This window comes from Cottoperca gobio, chromosome 11 (genome assembly GCF_900634415.1).
Source record: "Cottoperca gobio chromosome 11, fCotGob3.1, whole genome shotgun sequence".
NCBI lineage: Eukaryota > Metazoa > Chordata > Actinopteri > Perciformes > Bovichtidae > Cottoperca > Cottoperca gobio.
This window is the reverse complement of record NC_041365.1, coordinates 17,352,564-17,372,806: the sequence shown is the minus strand read 5'-3', so window position 1 is coordinate 17,372,806 and position 20,243 is coordinate 17,352,564. Positions and strand designations below refer to the sequence as shown.

General features: G+C 40.9%; 3 protein-coding genes across 7 annotated transcripts in view; all 3 read left to right on the top strand.

The window, feature by feature from the left end:
• The first annotated feature begins 273 nt into the window (after positions 1 to 273).
• Positions 274 to 12,154, top strand: LOC115015578 (activating signal cointegrator 1 complex subunit 2 homolog). Of its 3 annotated transcripts, none has more exons than XM_029443031.1 (4): positions 274 to 411; positions 10,488 to 10,531; positions 10,608 to 11,078; positions 11,523 to 12,154. In XM_029443031.1, the coding sequence occupies exons 1-4, from the start codon at positions 389 to 391 to the stop codon at positions 11,912 to 11,914; spliced, it is 930 nt and encodes a 309-aa protein (XP_029298891.1). In that variant the 5' UTR covers positions 274 to 388; the 3' UTR covers positions 11,915 to 12,154. The 3 variants fall into 3 exon arrangements, with proteins under 3 accessions (XP_029298891.1, XP_029298892.1, XP_029298890.1); XM_029443032.1 differs by lacking the exon at positions 274 to 411 and adding an exon at positions 10,274 to 10,408 and having other exon boundaries at positions 11,019 to 11,078; XM_029443030.1 differs by lacking the exon at positions 274 to 411 and adding an exon at positions 10,274 to 10,408.
• Positions 4,783 to 9,257, top strand: LOC115015580 (secretagogin-like). 3 transcript variants are annotated; one of them, XM_029443033.1, is made up of 11 exons: positions 4,783 to 4,941; positions 5,386 to 5,456; positions 5,840 to 5,935; positions 6,025 to 6,114; positions 6,636 to 6,692; positions 7,542 to 7,619; positions 7,705 to 7,760; positions 7,923 to 7,968; positions 8,177 to 8,236; positions 8,596 to 8,664; positions 8,811 to 9,257. In XM_029443033.1, the coding sequence occupies exons 1-11, from the start codon at positions 4,869 to 4,871 to the stop codon at positions 8,934 to 8,936; spliced, it is 822 nt and encodes a 273-aa protein (XP_029298893.1). In that variant the 5' UTR covers positions 4,783 to 4,868; the 3' UTR covers positions 8,937 to 9,257. The 3 variants fall into 3 exon arrangements, with proteins under 3 accessions (XP_029298893.1, XP_029298894.1, XP_029298895.1); XM_029443034.1 differs by having other exon boundaries at positions 5,404 to 5,456; positions 8,811 to 8,950; XM_029443035.1 differs by lacking the exon at positions 5,386 to 5,456 and having other exon boundaries at positions 4,805 to 4,941; positions 8,811 to 8,950.
• Positions 12,155 to 19,020: 6,866 nt separating the features above from the next.
• LOC115015604 (protein MTSS 1-like) overlaps positions 19,021 to 20,243 on the top strand; it is a 53,943-nt gene continuing 52,720 nt past the window's right edge. Inside the window, exon 1 of the mRNA XM_029443074.1 lies at positions 19,021 to 19,509. Within this exon, the coding sequence (XP_029298934.1) occupies positions 19,438 to 19,509 (72 nt within the window). The 5' untranslated portion in view covers positions 19,021 to 19,437. The remainder of the gene's footprint in view (positions 19,510 to 20,243) is intronic.

The window sequence follows — 20,243 nt, the reverse complement described above, 5'->3', positions numbered from 1 at the left end:
AAGAGGTGAAAATCTCAAAACTTCAACAAATTAAACCAAAACTACTTCAACTTCAACCATCATCTGTAAGGGGACATTAGCCTAGCGGTCAGCTAAAGGTTGTAATTTGGGTGAATTGACATTTAAAGCAAAGCTTTTAGCATACAGAAGTGAACTAGAAATGTGTAAAATTTGCTAAAGTTTAAACACCTGGCCAGGTTGCCAGAGAGGACTCAGCTGAGGTCCCAACCTGATTCCAATTACTTCATTAGTGTGATGATTGTGTGACTCAGGCACCAACACTACAAAAGGGCCACTGTCTTTGAAGCTGTCATGAATCTGGAACAATAGTCATTTTGCTAGCAGCACACTTCTTGCAGGCTGTTTGGTTTGAACTTTAAAACAAAAAATGTCTTCTGGATTTTTTGTGAGGTAAGTTACTTTTATTTTGGAAGATATATATTATTGTACTTACCTGGTGTATTTTTATTCACATTGAGTTCTTTTTTCAGAGTGCTTGTGCTCTCACTGTTGATTTTGGGGCAGCAAGCAAAGGGTAAGAATTGATGCTACACAAACTGCAGTTCAATTTAGTAACTTCTTTACAAGACTGACCTGTTCAAATGTTTTCTCTTTCTAGCACTCGGCTTCACTTCCAGTTATGAAAGGCATGCACAGCCTGAAGGGTTTCTGGATAGATCTGGACCCAGTTACACTAAAGGTGGTTTATCTGCAAACCAGAAGGCAGCTGCTGCACCGAGTGCAGGAGGTTATTTTAGTAGGCAAGTAGATGGTTACAGTCCAGTGGGAAGTGTTTCTAGTTACAGTCCTGGCCCACCGATTATTCAGAACACCAAAGCAAACCAGCCACCTCAAGCTAACCCTAATGCACAGGGTGTCCTTCAAGCCAAAGCTGCCATGTGGAGTATACCTCTGACTGAGAACTCTCTTCAGTTGGGTATTTCTTCTGTTCCCCAACCTGAGGTTGACACTGCAATGCCGCTATGCAGAGACTGCTACCAGTCCAGGCCCCAGCAGCCGGGCTACCAGTCCGGGCCCCAGCAGCCGGGCTACCAGTCCGGGCCCCAGCAGCCGGGCTACCAGTCCAGGCCCCAGCAGCCGGGCTACCAGTCCAGGCCCCAGCAGCCGGGCTACCAGTCCAGGCCCCAGCAGCCGGGCTACCAGTCCAGGCCCCAGCAGCCGGGCTACCAGTCCAGGCCCCAGCAGCCGGGCTACCAGTCCAGGCCCCAGCAGCCGGGCTACCAGTCCAGGCCCCAGCAGCCGGGCTACCAGTCCAGGCCCCAGCAGCCGGGCTACCAGTCCAGGCCCCAGCAGCCGGGCTACCAGTCCAGGCCCCAGCAGCCGGGCTACCAGCAGCCGGGCTACCAGTCCAGGCCCCAGCAGCGGGGCTACCAGCAGCCGGGCTACCAGTCCAGGCCCCAGCAGCGGGGCTACCAGCAGCCGGGCTACCAGTCCAGGCCCCAGCAGCCGGGCTACCAGCAGTGGGGCTACCAGTCCAGGCCCCAGTAGCAGGTGCTCCAAAGCGCTGGCATATGGAACATTCCTTTGCAATGAAGTGTTGCGTCTGACTCAAACCCACCAATGAATGTTGATCTAAGAAGTTCGAGACCAGTTTCAATGGCATCCCCGTACCAGCCCACGTGGCAGCAGCAACTGGTGCCTGTGTACAACAGACATCATTGACCTTGGGTATCCTAACTCAGTTGGTCTAACTTAAATGTGTTCCTTAAGAATGGAAATATTTAATGTTCATTGTCATGCTTAAGTGAGGATAAAGAATTGTGGCATATTAATACTGTAAGGGCAAAACTCAAATGCTCAGTCACAGTAAATGTACATATTGGGCATCCTGGTGGCGTAGTGTTAAGATGTGCCTCGTTTGATTTTTGGCAGGGTACCTGTTGTTGCCTCGCTACAGTTGCTATGAAATATAGGCAAAATAAAAGTTATGCTTTGACTCTGTAATATGGTTGTACTGTTTCTATTTGCATTATTTCACCCATTTTATACACAAATCAAGTTCCCCAAAACACTGTGGGGGGGGGGGGGGGGGTGTCTGCATCTGCAGAGAATCTACCAGCACTGAATGGATAAACTATAGACTGATAGACCGACATTGGTGGTTTCAGTGCTATTTCTCTTATGTTCATTCTTAATGTTATTATGACTTCGCACTCCATGTGAGCTAGAGCTAAGCTCAAACACTAAATTCTGGAGGTAAGTACAGTTTCTATACTAAGGCTACACGATATTGATTTGAACCAACTATAATTTGCACACTCAAACTGTTAGCCTGCCAATTTATATCTACCAAAGAAGGGATATACAAAATGAGTGGGGGAGCTGGACCAAGTAAGAAGCCAAAAACATACCACTTCCATGCAGAATGGGAGGTCTGTTTTTTTTTTACCATGTCACATTTGACGTTTGTCTGATCTGTCGCTCTATCATTGCTATTCCAAAAAATGGAAATGTGGACAGGCACTTTCGAACTGTTCATAAAAACTACGACACTGACTTCCCTCAAAGCGAGATGAGGAAGGGAACTAAAATCGCAGTTAATCTGACAGCAATCATGTTTGACACATCTAAAGGCAAAGGCATCCACCGAAGCATCGTTCCGGGTGAGTCACGCCATCATTAAGAAGTCCTTCAAGATGGAGAGATGATAAAAGATGCCTTCGCTGAGGCAACTGACTCGTTAGTTCGGGATTTTAAAAACAAACCAGAAATATCTTCAAGCTTTCAAGAAGTAGTTACACAGCGTTGTGAAGTAATGACCGATATGACAGCAACTGTGGAAGGACAATGCGGATTGAGTGTTTCTCATTGCCATTAGATGAGTCTACGGCCATAAGTGACACAGCCCAGTTGTGTGTTTTTATTCGGATGGTGTTTACTGATATGACTGCAAATGAGGAGCTGTTAACACTACTGCTCATGAAAGAACAGACGCGGGGAGAGGACATTTTTCAGTCTTTCAAAACCTTTATCGAGAAAACCCAGCTCCCTAATACATTAGTAAGAAAATAATGTAAACTGATGTCAATCACCACCGACGCTGCGCCCGCAATGGTGGGCCACTTGAATGGATTTATTACCAAGTGCAGGGAGGACGATGCTTTCCCCAACTTCCTTAATTACTACTGCGTAAAACACCAACAAGAATTATGTGCAAAAATGCTAAACATGAAAGAGATAATGGGTGTGGCAACGAAAATCGAGCGAGATCTCTTCAAAGACGGCTGTTCCGTGCAAATCTGGAGGAGGCTGACTGTAACTACTCTGACCTCTTGCTACACACTGACGTGAGATGACTTAGTAGTGGGAAATTCCTGCAGAGATTTTGAGAGCCCTGTTCAGAGGTAAGGGAGTTTCTCCTTGTCAATAAAAATGCAGAAAACAAGCAACTTAATGACGACCAGTGGCTGCTGGACTTGACATTTTGGACTTTGGATTTGGAGCTTGATCCAGAAGAACGAGCCTGCTCTTTGCCTCGGCCTCAAACTCAGCTCACGGGCCTTCACTAACATTCACACTTCTATCTTTTCCTCCATCACTAATCACTAATTTCTTTCTCTTTTTAAATTTTAGTGTGCATCTTTGACAGAGCATGTAACTTAACTGATGACATTAAGATACAACCGAATCTAGGATCCATACACACGTGTACAATATATATGGCTGACAACACCAGCAGCCCTGACTGTCGAGCTGGCTAGGCATTTGTAGTCACCGGTATCTCCAGTGCGCCTCGGATTGGAGAGCCAGAACAGGTGCACACTAATCACAGCCAGTCTTCGCCAAGGTGGGAGGAGAAGACCTGCGTGCTGCCAATCAGGGGCCGGGGATCACACATCCAATCTGCATACCTAATAGGGAAAACAATGGCGCAGACATCCACATAATAACCCCTCCACAGATAAATAAGGCCGTGGCTGTAACAGTATGCTAATAAAAAGTTTTAAATGTCTTTTAGCTGTGTCTTTCTTCGCTGACACCCTAAGTCTGCAAAATCAATGGCTGCCTGGTGGAAGTAAATCAATCTAAATTCTGATTATGTGCTTTGGAAAATCATAGACAGTAATATAAAATAAGCAATTTTCAATCAAGGAAAATATATGAAACTGCAAAGATGAAACATTTTTTTGACAAGAAACGCACAGTGACAGTTTTAATGAGACAGACTGGAGGAGAGAGTGGGAAGTGGGAAGTCATTTTAAGCCACAACACTTCTCTCAGTGGAGGAGTGGGCTTCCTCTTCTCCAAGTCTTTTACTCCAGTCTCACTGGAGGTTGAGAATTTTATCGAGGGGAGGTTGCTTTTAGTTAAAGAGCGTTTTGAACTTTTTACAGCTGTTGGACTATTGAATGATTGAATGAGTTGATTGTCGAGGTTGTGGCAGGGAGGCACTCAGCCGTGAGTGCGGTGGCATTGTGGGTCGATGCGGTTCATTTTTTACCCATGTTTGTCCCTTTTTTATTAAAAAAGTAGGAAAGGAAAAAATTGTGATGATCAAGGGTTATATATAGATTTTTTCTTTTTTTAAGCACTTTATTTTAAAGTAATTGTACAAATAAAAAATATGTGAATAAAGTGTTTTTGAAAAATCTAAAAAGTATCTCTCTCTCTCTCTCTCTGTCTCTGTGTGTCTCTCTCTCTCTCTCTCTCTCTCTCTCTCTCTCTCTCTCTCTCTCTCTCTCTCTCTCTCTCTCTCTCTCTCTCTCTGTTGAATCCCTCTTCAGTCTCATTTTGCTGAGATACTCCTCCTGAAATCAGAATACTTGTTCTTTCAGTGGATAGCAGATCATCTCTCTGAGACCTTGCAGTGCGTCTTGCTGTTTTTCTTCTGGTAGGGCTTCAGCACCATGAACAGCCTGTCCTTGGACAGTCTGGACGCTGCAGCTTTCTTACTGATCTGGCAACATTTTGACGTAGATGGTAAGAAGGGTTTGAATGGCTCTGATCAATATGTGTGTCAGTTTATTCATTTTATTCATTTTATTTAGTGTACCTATAAATGTGTCACAAATATAGAACCATGTAATGAATAAAATGAAGTCCATTGACATAGATATGTATTATTAATAGAATATAGAATGTGATGCAAAAACAAGCTCAACAATGAATGAATCAATAATGAATTTTTAAAGAAATATAATCGACAATATAAAAGATAATCCGTTAGAAACACAACCATCCAGCTACAAAGGGGTTGATACTGTCGCAGCTTCACTTGCTTATTTTTTATAAGGCTAAAGGTCATCTGTGAATCCACACACAAGCAATTTGACCTAATAAAAGTAAAAGTATAATAATATCTACTACATTCTGGTACGCTGTTCTATCCAGTTGATTTGACAAGATGCCTGTCTGGGTTTTTAGATAACGGTTACATTACAGGAAAGGAGCTGCACGCCTTCTTTCAACACATGCTGGAAAAATGTGGGATAAAGGTAAAGAGATTAAATATGAGGCTGTATTTTAAGTTTATCGTCTACCTAGTTGTTGCTAATAATTATAAAATACAGCTTCTTCAGTGACACGAAAATAACACCTTCAAATTTTCAGTTTCATCTTTTTGGCCATGAGTGATCAGTGAATCTTCTAACTATAAAAAAAAATAAGACAGCTTTTAATTTTCCAATGTATGTCAATGTGCATTGCTATCTGCAACTGTTTTATTGGATACGTCCACTGGGGAGCACCAAAATGTGCATGTGATTAGTGTGCACATAAACAAGTATCAAACTACACTGACTTTCATCATTCAGTTTTTAAAATGTTAACAAATGCCTTAGTACATATGAAATCAGCATCAAGTCTGTGCTGTTTTCAGAGAGGGGAGATACATGAGGACAAAATAATAAGACTAAGAGAAAGATTCATGTCTGCTCATGACACCGCAGCTGACGGACATCTGCAGATACAAGAGGTACAAACTATTTTCCTTCTCTAAAAACCAGGTATGTCCAGGTTTTTAGAGAAGTCTACGTGTTTACATGTTGTTGCTTTTTTCACCAGCTGGCCACCATTATGCTGCCAGAGGATGAGAACTTCCTACTTCTGTTTCGCAGAGAGACTCCATTGGACAATAGCGTGGAGTTCATGAGGGTAAGGATCAAAAATCAGAGTGGAATGAAGGAGGATGGTGGAAATCTCAGGGAATATAAAATACAACAAAGTTTTGGATTTCAAGTAAAGATAAAGAAGACATGATGTTTATTAACAGGTTTGGCACTAACCTCTCTATTAACCTTCATTTAATTATAATGCCAGATGGATGGTGACATGGTCGGTCAACCTTCAAAAACTGGTTCGATTTCAACAACATCCGCAGTGAACCTTCGTCTCCAGACAAAGATTCTAAACATTTTCGGTGACCGTATCTCTTGTGGACAAAATCAGGACAAAATTTCTAAGATTGAGATTGATGATTAAGGCAGAGTTATACAAACATTTTGACTCTGTTGAGCACAACCTTCAGGACCAATATTACACTTTTAAGAGAAAAGCAGAAAATTGTTATATTGACAGTTGTATTGAACCATTGCAGAGGTTAGACTAAAACTTTAGTACATGTAATATTTTATATATATATTACATTTTTAGTGATTTGTGTCTTGTGTTTGTAGATCTGGAGATGCTATGACTCAGACAGCAGCGGCTACATCTCAGCCATTGAGCTCAAGGTAACTGCTGAGTTTTCATGTGCACTGCAGCAGACTCTATTTAAGACTATTTAAATCCATTCTCTGGTCATAGAGTTGTGTCCTTCTGGTCCTCAGCACAGATAATGGTTGATTGGATCACAGTGGTGATCTGGATCTTGGATTTGTGACTATTGATTTACAGACAGAACATTAAAACAGAAATGTTGAGTCACTTATCTATCTTTGGTCATGAAATACATTTAACATAACATTTGAATAATAGAAAATATCTTTCAGTTATATAATCTGCAGTTGTCTGTTTGCCTTGAATATTTGCTGATATAATAACGTATTTTCTTTATTTTGTATTGCTTATATTAATATATGTTGTATTTTCTTTTTATGTCTTTCGTACATTGAAATGTTTTGTTGTATTTCCCCGTCATAGCAAAGTATAAATAGATGCCTTGTTGTGAATGTTCCTAAGTGAACCTTACTTGTTTGTTTAAAAACCGGTTTGAGAATTGAGTTTTCCGTAAGTGGTTGAAATCGACTACATTTACTGCATCATTTCTAGTAGCGCTGAAAAACGGAATCGATTAGGTTATTGGCGTAACATTATGTAACTCCTGGAGTTGTAAATACCTGAAATTAACAGTTGAATGTTTATTAAGAACATACAGATTGGCTAATGCCCCTGTGTGGTACTAGTGTCCCCCTCCTACAATTACATCTTTGTAAAATGTTAAAATTAGCATGCATTTAATTTCATCCTACTTTAGACGTTTGTCTGTCATACAGCGAGCCTTATTAAACATCATGTGACTCCAAAAGGCAATGTCTCCAACAATTCCTGTGCATTTATTTATGTCTTTTTTGTCCCTTCAGTTCTTCCTCCAGGACCTCTTCCTCCAACACAGGAAGTCCATCACCCCTGAAAAACTGGAGGAGTACACTGACACCATGGTAACAGTTAAACTGTTGACAAATTAGCACAGAGGACATCTTCTTGTCTCTGATTAATTCCATTCTGACTTCTTTCCTCCTGTAGATGAAGATGTTTGACAAAAATAGGGACGGCAGACTGGATTTGAATGACCTGGCCAGGTATTGTTGACCAAGATTAGATTTTCTCATTACACAACATCTGATTGAATTTAAATCATCTCTTACAATGACATTTCTATTTAAAAAATACAGTCAACAATCTGGCTATTGACTCTTAAAATTAGTTTCTAAATAAAAAACATTGTTTCTTGTTGTCTCAAGAATTTTGGCCCTGAAAGAGAACTTCTTACTGAAGTTTAAGATGGACGTAAGTTTGAAGAGTGTATTCAATTTGTTTTATATTTGAAATTTTAGTGAAAATACTTATAACCCCTTCCCTTTCACCTCAATCTCCCTATTTATTACTAAATGGATTCTGTGCTTTCAGCAGTTGCATGTTAGAGTCCTGATGTTTCATGTAAATATTTAATAATTAATTCTCACTGTTTCATTATTTTACTTGTGTTTGGTCTCAGGCTTGCACTCAGGAAGACAGGACGAGAGACTTTGAGAAGATATTTGCTCACTATGATGTTGTAAGTTTGAATTTAGTTTTTTGTTTATTGTCAAACCAGAGGAAGCAAGGAGGTTTTTACAAAGGGAAGACATATTATCTTTATGAATATGTGTTAATAATGAATGCTGATTGAATGACAATACATAAAAAATGTTGTTAATGAGCTGTGCTTTAGATGGGTTTTCAGCCATCACTTTTTTACTGAATAACATAAAGACACAGAAGCTGCGACAGCAGCAGCCGGAGGCCTTATGTTTTCAGATCGTCCGTCGGTACGTTAATAGGATGAAATGATGAAGTGTGTGTGTGTGTGTGTGTGTGTGTGTGTGTGTGTGTGTGTGTGTGTGTGTGTGTGTGTGTGTGTGTGTGTGTGTATAGAGTAAGACAGGTGCGTTGGAGGGTCCTGAAGTTGATGGATTTGTCAAGGATATGATGGAGCTGGTGAAGGTGCAGTTACATTACCTTTATATTCAGAGCTGATAGAAGCTGGTAATGATCAGATATCAGTCAGTGTCATTAATTTAACATTTTTACCAATCAGGAGACCTCTGACTTCTCTGTTAACTCTTCCAAACCCCAACCCTCTCCTCCAGCCCAGCATTAGTGGCACAGACCTGGACAAGTTCAGGGATGCCCTGATGGGTCACTGTGACATCAATGGAGACGGAAAGATCCAGAAGAACGAGCTGGCTCTTTGCCTCGGCCTCAAACTCAGCTAACGGGCCTTCACAACATTCACACTTCTATCTTTTCCTCCATCACTCCATTCACTTTCACCCTCTCTTCCATCTTCCTACTCCTTATTTAAAGTTCTAATTTCTTTCTCTTTTTAAATTTTAGTGTGCATCTTTGACTTTTCCTCCCATCTGACTCATTCCTTCTCCCATCCTACTTCAGCAGTATATCTTCTGGTGTTTAAAGGCTGAAGTATCTACATATGTTATGCTCGTTAATATAAGCACCGTACATCTCTATCATTTTATATATTTTTCTGTATTAAAATTCTTAGCAGAAGTTGAAATATTATTGAATGTGGATTTATATAAATGGATATATAGCTTTGAGTTGTGAGATATAAAAAAAAATAAAAATGGAGTTGCTGTTTTCATGACTGCATGGCTTCTTTCTTTGTAATGTGCTAATAAATGAAAAAGTGTTTGCATGACATTTTAGTGAAACCAGTAACATGAATGTATGCTAATAAAAATGTTTTAAATGTTTTTTAGCTGTGTCTTTCTTCGCTGACACCCTAAATCTGCAACATACACCTTTTTATAGTGTGAAGAAAATCAATGGCTGCCTGGAGGAAGTAAATCAATTTAAAGTCTGATTATGTGCTTTGGAAAATCATAGGCAGTAATATAAAATATGCAATTTTCAATCAGTCAAAACAAGCAAAACCATGTTTCGATCCACGAGCATACTTGATTTTAAGTAAGCATACAGTGGTTCTTTAGATAGAGTAGAGAGTCCCAAAGCGTCTCTCAACATCAGTGGAAGAGCACACTGTTATATACAGTGCAGTTGTGTCTAAATGACAAACTAATATAGATATATGATGCAACATCGCAAAATACTTTGCCCTTTTTAAGATCAACCTTGTGAGGGATAAATCTGAACAACATAAAGGACACCAACACATTAAGAGCAGCAACCAACTTCTGAACTTTGTAATGTTTAAGAATATATTTTAATAAAACTCGTAATTTCATAGTGTTGTTTGTAGATGTTCTTCTATAACCTCTGTTGTATTTGGGTTGAGGCAGAAATTTAAGAGGTGAAAATCTCAAAACTTCAACAAATTAAACCAAAACTACTTCAACTTCAACCATCATCTGTAAGGGGACATTAGCCGAGCGGTCAGCTAAAGGTTGCAATTTGGGTGAATTGACATTTAAAGCAAAGCTTTTAGCATACAGAATTGAACTGTGGAAATGTGTAAAATTTGCTAAAGTTTAAACACCTGCCCAGATTGCCAGAGGGGACTCAGCTGAGGTCCCAACCTGATTCCAATTACTTCATTAGTGTGATGATTGTGTGACTCAGGCACCAACACTACAAAAGGGCCACTGTCTTTGAAGCTGTCATGAATCTGGAACAATAGTTTGTCATTTTGTTAGCGGCACACTTCTTGCAGGCTGTTTGGGTTAAACTTTAAAACAAAAAAAATGTCTTCTGGATTTTGTGTGAGGTAAGTTAATTTTATTTTGAAAGATCTATTATTGTACTTGCCTAGTTTATTTGTATTCACATTGAGTTCTTTTTTTCAGAGTGCTTGTGCTCTCACTGTTGACTTTGGGGCAGCAAGCAAAGGGTAAGAATTCATGCTACACAAACTGCAGTTCAATTGAGTAACTTCTTTACCTTATTCAAATGTTTTCTCTTTCTAGCACTCGGCTTCAGAAGTGGAGGCTCCGGTGGCATTAGCCCTCACTTTGATTTTTCAAGAAGCCTCAAACCTGCTTCCACTTCCAGTTATGAAAGACATTCACAGCCTGAAGGGTTTCTGGGTAGATCTGTACCCAGTTACACTAAAGGTGGTTCAGCTGCTGCACTGAGTGCAGGAGGTCCTAGAAGTTATCATGTTTCTTCTGGTAGGCACGTAGCTGGTTACAGTCCAAAAGGAAGTGTTTCTAGTTACAGGCCTGTAACCCAGCCACCTCAAAATAACCCTTATGCACAGGGTGCCATTCAATCCAAAACTGGCATGTGGAGCAAACTTCTGAGTGGAAACGTGTTTGAGTCTGGTATTGCTTCAAGTTATGGAATTAAGATGCTTTCTGTTCCCCAACCTGAGCTAGAATCTGCTGTGCCATCCAAGCGTCCGGGCTACGAGTCCAAGCCCCAGCGTCCGGGCTACGAGCCCCAGCGTCCGGGCTACGAGTCCCAGCGTCCGGGCTACGAGTCCCAGCCCCAGCGTCCGGGCTACGAGTCCCAGCCCCAGCGTCCGGGCTACGAGTCCCAGCCCCAGCGTCCGGGCTACCGCTACCAGCGTCCGGGCTACCAGTCCAAGCCCCAGCCCCACCAGTCCAAGCCCCAGCCCCAGCGTCCGGGCTACCAGTCCCAGCCCCAGCGTCCGGGCTACCAGTCCAAGCCCCAGCCCCAGCCCCACCAGTCCAAGCCCCAGCCTCAGGGCTACCAGTCCAAGCCCCAGCCCCAGCGTCCGGGCCACCAGTCCAAGCCCCAGCCCCAGCCCCACCAGTCCAAGCCCCAGCCCCAGGGCCACCAGTCCAAGCCCCAGCCCCAGCCCCAGCCCCAGCGTCCGGCCCACCAGTCCAAGCCCCAGCCCCAGCGTCCGGCCCACCAGTCCAAGCCCCAGCGTCCGGGCCACCAGTCCAAGCCCGAGCCCCAGCCCCAGCGTCCGGGCCACCAGTCCAAGCCCCAGCCCCAGCGTCCGGGCCACCAGTCCAAGCCCCAGCCCCAGCGTCCGGGCCACCAGTCCAAGCCCCAGCCCCAGCGTCCGGGCCACCAGTCTAAGCCCCAGCCCCATCCCCAGGGCTACCAGTCCAAGCCCCAGCGTCCGGGCCACCAGTCCAAGCCCCAGCCCCAGCCCCAGCAGCCGGGCCACCAGTCCAAGCCCCAGCAGCCGGGCCCCCAGCCCCAGCAGCCGGGCCACCAGAGATACATTCCAATGGCATCCCCGGACCATCCTAGGTGGCAGCAGCAACTGCCGCCTGTGTACAACAGACATCATTGACCTTGAGTATCCTAACTAAATGCGTTTCTAAAGTTCCTTGAATATTTGATTTTCGTTATGCTTAAGGGAGGATAAAAGTGTAATTTTACTGTACAGGAAACATTCCAAAAGAAAATCCTTAAATCATGGTAAATGCATTGTGAATTGGCTATATATTTTTTTTTCTGTTCCTGACTTCTTCCTGGAAGCAGTACGTCCTGGCATTAAATGTTGTGATTTCAATAAAGTACTTGCGACGCATGCTGCCTCAGAATGTAATTGGCTACTAAGTTTAGTACTGTTGACAGCGCAGAATAGTATCCAAACAGTTTGTTTTCCTTGTTATTTGGTCTATGCTCTTGGTACAATGACATTGTGAATTGATAGCTACAAGTATTGTAAGCAAAAATGTCTAGACCAGCAAGTTTAATAAACTTAACTGAGATTATTCTGCATTAAACCTCTCGGTTGACATTGAAACACTGAGACTAAAGTTTGTGTAAGAACCGTCAAGTCATTGCATGAGTATCTAAAATCTTTTTCATGGTAGTGTTGGACTTGTGCTTTTGGGTGGAGTCAAATGGACTATGGGAGACGAAGCTTATATCACTTCAACTTTCAACTCCAAGAACAGTTTTATGCTTTCTTCCCAGCTGCAGAAATACTACTTGTAAGTCTGACTGGAGATGAGGGCAGTATGCCAAGCAGCTGGTTGGTTTCAAGAAGATTACATAGTCAGTCTGCTGAATCTTTGCCATGGGTTGCACCTGTCAAACGGCTGCTTATCACTGGCCAGTGAGTATGCCTTCTGTTTACAGATGACAATTTTACTTTCTAAAGGATTTCTACATTACTGTTGGGTAAGATTATGGAGGCTAGGTACCAATATTGCCAGGGTCTGAGGTTTTTTTTTTATTCTCCCTCTGGCTCATTGTATAAAGCAATGTATTATACAAAAGGGAACCCAATCAGCGGTTTAGAAAACACTTGGGCAGAAAAGCTGCAAAATAAAATACTTAAATTTTAACAAGTGTACCCAGTGTCTAAGATGCCTTTTTATGAAGATGCAAGTAGCAGATGAGCTTGACAGATGAATGAGCATTCATGTACAAAGAGCTTGGTAATTCAATGCATATCAAATTTAAATTAAGACATGGAATACAGCTATTGGGTGAATAAATCTTGTATGTAAGTCATGTTTAAACTAAATGTACTTTCCATTACTGCATTCAATTTAGCAAAGTTTTTTTTTTTTTTTTTTTTTTCAGATTTATTTTCATTCAAACTTTCACTGCCATGATTTAAAGCCACATCTCCACCAGTGATGTCACAGAAGGTTTGCCTCTGGCAGCATCAGAGGCTCTCTGATCAGGATCCTCACTGAAGATTATTTTATGCTCCTTACAAACTACTGAAGCTGCAGTAATTTCTTCATGTTTGAAGAAATACACATCAAATCAAATTTATTTGTATAGCCCAATATCACAAATTATACATTTGTCTCAGTGTGCTTTAGACTGTACAGGTTACGACATCCTCTGTCCTTAGACCCTCGCATCGCACAAGGAAAACTTCCTAAAAGAAACCCCAAAATTTAAGGGGGGAAAAATGGAAGAAACCTCAGGGAGAGCAACTGGAGGGATCCCTCTCCCAGGACGGACAGACGTGCAATAGATGTCGTGTGTACAGGATAAACAACATAGTACAAATACAACATTTGACAGAAATTATGTTGTGTTGGAAAAAAAAGAAATAGAAAGTATGGATGAATCCAGGAAAATGTCAATAAGACTTCCCAGTGTCCAGCAGGACCAGGTCAGCAGGGGCTGTCACGATTCATGATCCTGACGTAAACTTTATCAGTGGCAACCTGCCACATGAGAGACAGACACTCCGGGGATGATACCCTGGATGGTGAGTTAGTAACAACATTTACATAAATGCATACAGATAGAGAGGGAGGGGAGGAGAGAGGAAGAGAAGGAAGAGAGCAGGGAGGTGTCCCCCGGCAGTTTAAGCCTATAGCAGCATAACTAGGGGCTGATCCAGGGCAAACCTGAGCCAGCCCTAACTATAAGCTTTATCAAAAAGGAAAGTCTTCAGCCTACTCTTAAATGTGAAGAGTGTGTCTGCCTCCCGAACACAAACTGGAAGCTGGTTCCACTGGAGAGGAGCTTGATAGCTGAAGGCTCTGGCTCCCATTGTACTCTTAGAGACTCTAGGAACCACAAGTAACCCTGCAGTCTGGGAGCGTAATGCTCTAGTTGGTTTATAAGGTACTATGAGATCTTTAAGATATGCTGGAGCTGACCATTAATTGATTTGTAAGTCAGGAGAAGGATTTTGAATTCTATTCTGTATTTTACCGGGAGCCAGTGCAGAGCAGCTAATACAGGAGTAATATGATCCCGTTTCCTTGTTCTTGTCAATACACGTGCCGCTGCATTTTGGATCAACTGAAGAGTCTTAAGAGACTTTTTGGGACAACCTGATAACAATGAGTTGCAGTAATCCAGCCTTGAAGTAACAAATGCTTGGACTAGTTTTTCTGCATCATTTTGAGACAGGATGTGTCTTATTTTTGCAATGTTACGTAGATGAAAGAAGGCAGTCCTTGAGATTTGTTTTATGTGGGAGTTAAACGACAGATCTTGATCAAAGATGACGCCAAGATTCCTTACAGTGGTGCTGGAGGCCAAGTTAATGCCATCCAGAGCTTCTATGTCATTAGAAAATGCGTTTCGGAGGTGTTTAGGGCCAAGTATAATAACTTCAGTTTTGTCTGTGTTTAACATCAAAAAGTTGCTAAACATCCAAGTTTTTATGTCCTTAAGGCTTGAAGTGTAGCCAATTGATTGGTTTCATCTGGTTTAATTGATAGATATAATTGGGTATCATCCGCATAACAATGAAAGTTTATAGAGTGGTTCCTTATAATATTGCCCAAAGGAAGCATATATAAGGTGAATAGAATAGGTCCAAGTACAGAACCCTGCGGAACTCCAAGACTGACTTTGGCTGTCATGGAGGATTTATCGTTAACAAGTACAAATTGAGATCACTCAGATAAATAGGACTTGAACCAGCTTAGTGCGGTTCCTTTTATGCCAACACAATGTTCCAGTCTCTGTAGTAGAATGTCATGATCAACAGTGTCGAAAGCAGCACTGAGGTCTAACAAGACAAGAACAGAGACAAGTCCTTTGTCTGATGCCAATAGAAGGTCATTGGTAACTTTTACCAGTGCCGTCTCTGTGCTATGATGAACTCTAAATCCAGATTGAAAAACCTCAAATAAACTATTATTATGTAAAAAGTCACACAACTGTTTTGCGACTGCTTTCTCAAGGATTTTAGCGAGAAAGGGAAGGTTAGATATCGGCCTATAGTTGGCTAAAACCTCTGGATCAAGACCAGGCTTTTTAAGAAGTGGTTTTATTACAGCTACTTTAAAGGATTTTGGTACGTAGCCAGATAATAGAGACAGGTTGATCATATTTAATAACGAGGTGTTAATTAAGGGTAAAACTTCTTTAAACAGTTTAGTTGGAATCGGGTCTAAAAGACAGGTTGATGGTTTAGACGATGAGATTGTTGAAGTTAGTTGGTTAAGGTTGATTGGAGTAAAACAGTCTAGATATATTTCAGGAGTTACAGATGTTTTTAAAATTCCAACAGTTGAAGTTAAGTCATTACCAATTGAGGTCAGGAGGAGATTAATTTTGTCTCTAATAATTATAATTTTATCGTTAAAGAAGCTCATGAAGTCGTCACTACTGAGAGATATAGGAACAGAAGGCTCTGTAGAGCTGTGACTTTCTGTCAGCCTGGCTACAGTGCTGAAAAGAAACCTGGGGTTGTTCTTATTTTCTTCTATTAAGGAAGAGTAATAATTTGGGAGGGACTAAAGTTAGCATTGGAGTCCTCCATTATATTGATATTGAGTCCTGGTATTGAATTAAGTGCTGATGGAATCACTTCCTTAAATTTAGTCACAGCACTTTCAGATAAACATCGAGCGTAGGATATTTTGCCTACTGGCTTGTAGTCCAGTAACAGGACTTCAAAAGTTATTAAAAAATGGTCTGATAAAAGAGGATTATGTGGACACACTAATAAACTTTCAATTTCAACACCATATCCCAGAACAAGGTCCAGAGTGTGGTTTAAACAGTGAGTTGGTTCATGTACATTCTGACTGAACCCAATTGAATCTAACATTGAGATAAATGCATTATTAAGGCTGTCACTATCAACATCCACATGAATATTAAAGTCACCTACAATAATTACTTTATCTGTTTTAAGGACTAAACTTGATAAAAATTCTGAGAATTCAGATAGGAATTCAGAATACGGACCAGGAGGGCGGTACACAGTAACAAATAAAACTGGCTTTATTGTTTTCCATGTTGGGTTTGAGAGCGTAAGAACAAGGCTTTCAAAAGAGTTATAGTTTAGTTTAGGCTTAGGATTGATCAAGAGGTTTGAGTGCCCAGACAAAGAAAACATGCACTTGCAGACCCTTGTCTGATGTGAATGTATCTGATAAAAAGCACAACTCTGGTATAATGCAGCATGAAATACCTTCTCAAATCTATTTAAAATGCTGTCACTCAGTCTCCAGCTCGTCTTTTCACTTTCCTCCCCTTCTCTCTTCTTTCTCCCCTTTCCCCTCTCTGATAGCTGTAATTAGTTAAGTCTTCTCCTGTTTGGGGGAGATAATGACACCAGTTTGTGCATCAGTCTATCAGTTTGCACGTGTGTGTTGCGCCCTCACTAAGCAGCGGGGGTGTGTGGTTAAAATTACACAGATTTTCCTCCAGCAAATGGGTCGGTCCCTGCTGGACTCAGTCCAGCTACCAAAGGTCCAGCATAGGGCCAAAAATATGCAGGTTTTCCCTCTCGGCTGCTGCAGTGGAAATTCTGCACATGCTTATTATGCACTGCGTCCCAGTTAAACAGAATTTTAAGAGCATTTTCTTTTATTGTTTGAAATGATTAAATATTTGAGATATTGTACTAACTAAATAACAAAAATATCCATACATATTACCTCAATTTTAGTTTTCTTGAGTTGATTCTGCTGAGATTAAATGTCCAGGACCGATCATTCAAACTGAACAAACACATCGATAAAAAGCTGAGGACATTTTTGGGTTTGATGGTATTGAGTGCATCACATAGTTCCAGTGAGATTATTGACCTATGTGTGTGGCAAATGGTATTCATTTCATTCACAAGTACAAGTAAAGACCTCAGTCTTCATATTTTCTGATATTCACTTATTTACACTTATACTGAAGTAATGTGTGCGTTTGCTAGTTTCTAGTAAAGTTTCATGTGGGATAGATGTTCTCAGATATTTTTGATGACCACAAGCTTAGACACAACAAAGATTACCCTAAAGTGTAAAATAGTGTGTACATGTGTGTGAATGTAGTCCATTTATAAATGCAGTCCATGTAGATTGGAGAAAGTGTTCCTCAGGATACAATTGGAGGTTCACTGACTACGTTTTACCACTAGGGGTCCTCCAACTGACATGAAGAAAAGCAATGAGAATTCATTCAGAAGTGGATGGAGAATTATTCACAATGACAAGAATACATTTAGAAGGCTGATCTAGATATGTTCTTCTTGATCTAATCTTAGCGTAAACATGACTGTATATCAGAAATAAAAAGTCATGGGATAACGACGAGTATGTTTTGCTCAAAGGAGGGAAAGACGTAAAAAGGAGCTAAATAATACCAACGTGTGTGATTGATGTAGCTCTTAAATCTGAGTGAAATAATCCAGTAACGCTAATGCGATTATGGGCCACTTGATACTATGGAGAATGAGTTGATGATACAATTCAAAGAGATCCAAAGTCCTACCCGACTGAACTTCAGACTATCACTTTCAGCAGCTAATGATTTAGTTGAATAGCTTTTATACTTCTTGAACAGGAAAGAATAAGATAAGTGATTCTACTGTTTTTAGGTTCTTGTTTTGGACACTCATCTAAATGTGTTGCACTGGAATGCAAACCACATGATGGAGAGATGAGGCAGGTTGTACCATTATCATATGTTGTTCTGCAAATTAACAGTAGCCGGTCTTGCTAAATGTTCGACAAAGTATATTTTACCTCTCCTGGTTGGCCTTCCATTTTTTATTCTAATTTTATATTTTTTTACAGTTACTGTTACAGTTTAGTGAAATACTCAGTAGGTAGTGATGTAGTCCTAAATATCTAAGTGATCAAAGCTGATTCTATCAGGTTCTCCATACTGGCAGTCAAGATAAAGCCTTATATTTCCAACAGTGGTTTCAAAACTGGGTTACGAGGACTTTCAGGAATCACTCAGTCCAATAGCTACAGGTAGAAATCAATAATCCTCTATTAGTTCATCCAGTGAAAATACGACTTTTCACCTTGTCTATGCACCTTGGAAGTAGGTGAAGTTGTTCTGGAAGTAGGTGAAGTTGTTTCTACAATCCAGTAAAATTAGAAAATAAAATATCCTGACAAACTCCCAACTTAACCTTTTAGATATCCCATAGTCATTAAAGAGTTTAGCTCCAATTCCATTCATGCATTTTGGACAATAACAACAATTTACTCAGTTTGCAATGTTAGATGTCGGTTAAGCATTCATTTCCCCTGTTATCCTAAACAAATTAAATGACTTACAGTGAGTGTCCTACAAATACTATTTTAAAGATCAATATTAGATTTTTATTTTATTTTATTTTATTGTATTGTATTTATTTTGTTATTTATTTTTTGTTGTATTTATTTTACAATATAATGTTGTCCTTTCTGTGACTTATTTGTATTCTTGTTTTTATTTTATACTTTTTTCAAATGTATTAATTCTAAGAAATGTGTTGCCTTCTTAATTAGTATTGATGACTATTTTTTTCATTCCTTCCCTTTATTTTTATGACTTATATTATTTTTAGTTATTTTATATTTCAATTAAAAACATTTTATTTTATTTTAAGTGGACGTATTTATTAGTATGGATGAATTAGACCTACTGTTATTATTTTTTAGGACTTCTATGTCTATAATAACATTATTTATTATATTTGACCCTCCCTTTCCATTAACAAAAAAGCTTCCTCAGCTGAAGGCGGGACCAAGCGGACGCGCGTTCACGTCCTTCTAGGCGCGCTCCCGTGCCGCCACTGCCGCGTCTCGTTCAGCAGAGCCAGTACAGCAGCTCGCGCTCGCTGTGTAAAGTTGAGCCTCTCCGGCAGTGTCGTGCTGTTTCCTGCTGTCAGTTTTCTCTCCGCTCCAACATGCGTCTCCTCCCGCAGACACTATGGGATTTATCCGCTCTGAGTGGAAACTAACCGCAGGCTCTGCTGCTGCTTGTGTCCGTGTTCTTCTCTCCTTCAGCCGGGGAAGCCCTGCAGCGCGACTCTGAGCGTTTTTATCGACACCGTGCCGCTCTCCCCCCTTTAATTTGTTGTTTCCTTCCGCTTCATTTATGGACCACAGAAGCTCCGAGTGAGAGCGTTTGTAATTTCCGTTCACACAGTTGAAGATGGAGACGGTGATGGAGAGGGAGTGCAGCGCGCTGGGGGGGCTTTTCCAGACTGTCATAGGAGACATGAAGGTAACGTGAAGGAACATTATTATTATTGTTTCATCTGATTTGTGATTATAATACATGTTATACACATGAAATATTCAATGCAGGGTGCATGGGAAATCCCTCTGTACATCCTGTTGCATCAAACCAGGAAAAGCAGACATTTTATCCCATCTGAGATTTCAAGGCGTCATCATTAATTTGCTAATTATCCAGGAGGGGAGAAAGGGGGAGTAGAGTGGGTGTGTTCAGGGCCTGGTGCCTTCATTTTCAGGATGTGATGCCTGCAGTTTACTCCACAAAATAAGACTACAGCATGTAAACCCAGCTTTATCCTCCTGGTCACCACACAATGCTACTAACAGAATGAATGACCGTGACAGACTGTGTTGCAGTGATATCACAGAATAATGTCTTGCCTGAGTTACACACAAAAACTACGAGTCTCTCCAAGAATGTTTCGCAAGGTTTTTAATCACGAGAGGGCTGTTAATGATGGAGGATGGACTAATCTGGATTTTCAGATACAGGTGTACCTACAATCCAGAGAAATCTGGTTTGTAAAATGTTGTAATCTAAAAAATAATAATAACTTAAACAACATATACTCTTATCAGGTTGTTTGATTACTGGATCAACAGAAAACATGACCTTGTTCCTGCTTCCACAATGAGAGGACTTCATGCTTTTTTCTGATTTGTATGATGGTGACTGAATATTTTGGATTGTTGGTAGGAAAAAACAAGTGTTGTGTGTGT

What these genes read in the sequence shown, in the direction of transcription:
- LOC115015578 (XM_029443031.1), top strand. Translation starts at nt 389, where the DNA reads ATGTCTTCTGGATTTTTTGTGAG. An exon ending in TTTGGGGCAGCAAGCAAAGG is followed by an intron (nt 10,532 to 10,607) that starts GTAAGAATTCAT and finishes TTCTCTTTCTAG; the next exon opens with CACTCGGCTTCAGAAGTGGA. An exon ending in GCCCCAGCGTCCGGGCTACG is followed by an intron (nt 11,079 to 11,522) that starts AGCCCCAGCGTC and finishes GTCCGGCCCACC; the next exon opens with AGTCCAAGCCCCAGCGTCCG.
- LOC115015580 (XM_029443033.1), top strand. Translation starts at nt 4,869, where the DNA reads ATGAACAGCCTGTCCTTGGACAGTCTGGACGCTGCAGCTTTCTTACTG. An exon ending in AGGAGTACACTGACACCATG is followed by an intron (nt 7,620 to 7,704) that starts GTAACAGTTAAA and finishes TTCCTCCTGTAG; the next exon opens with ATGAAGATGTTTGACAAAAA. An exon ending in TACTGAAGTTTAAGATGGAC is followed by an intron (nt 7,969 to 8,176) that starts GTAAGTTTGAAG and finishes GTTTGGTCTCAG; the next exon opens with GCTTGCACTCAGGAAGACAG.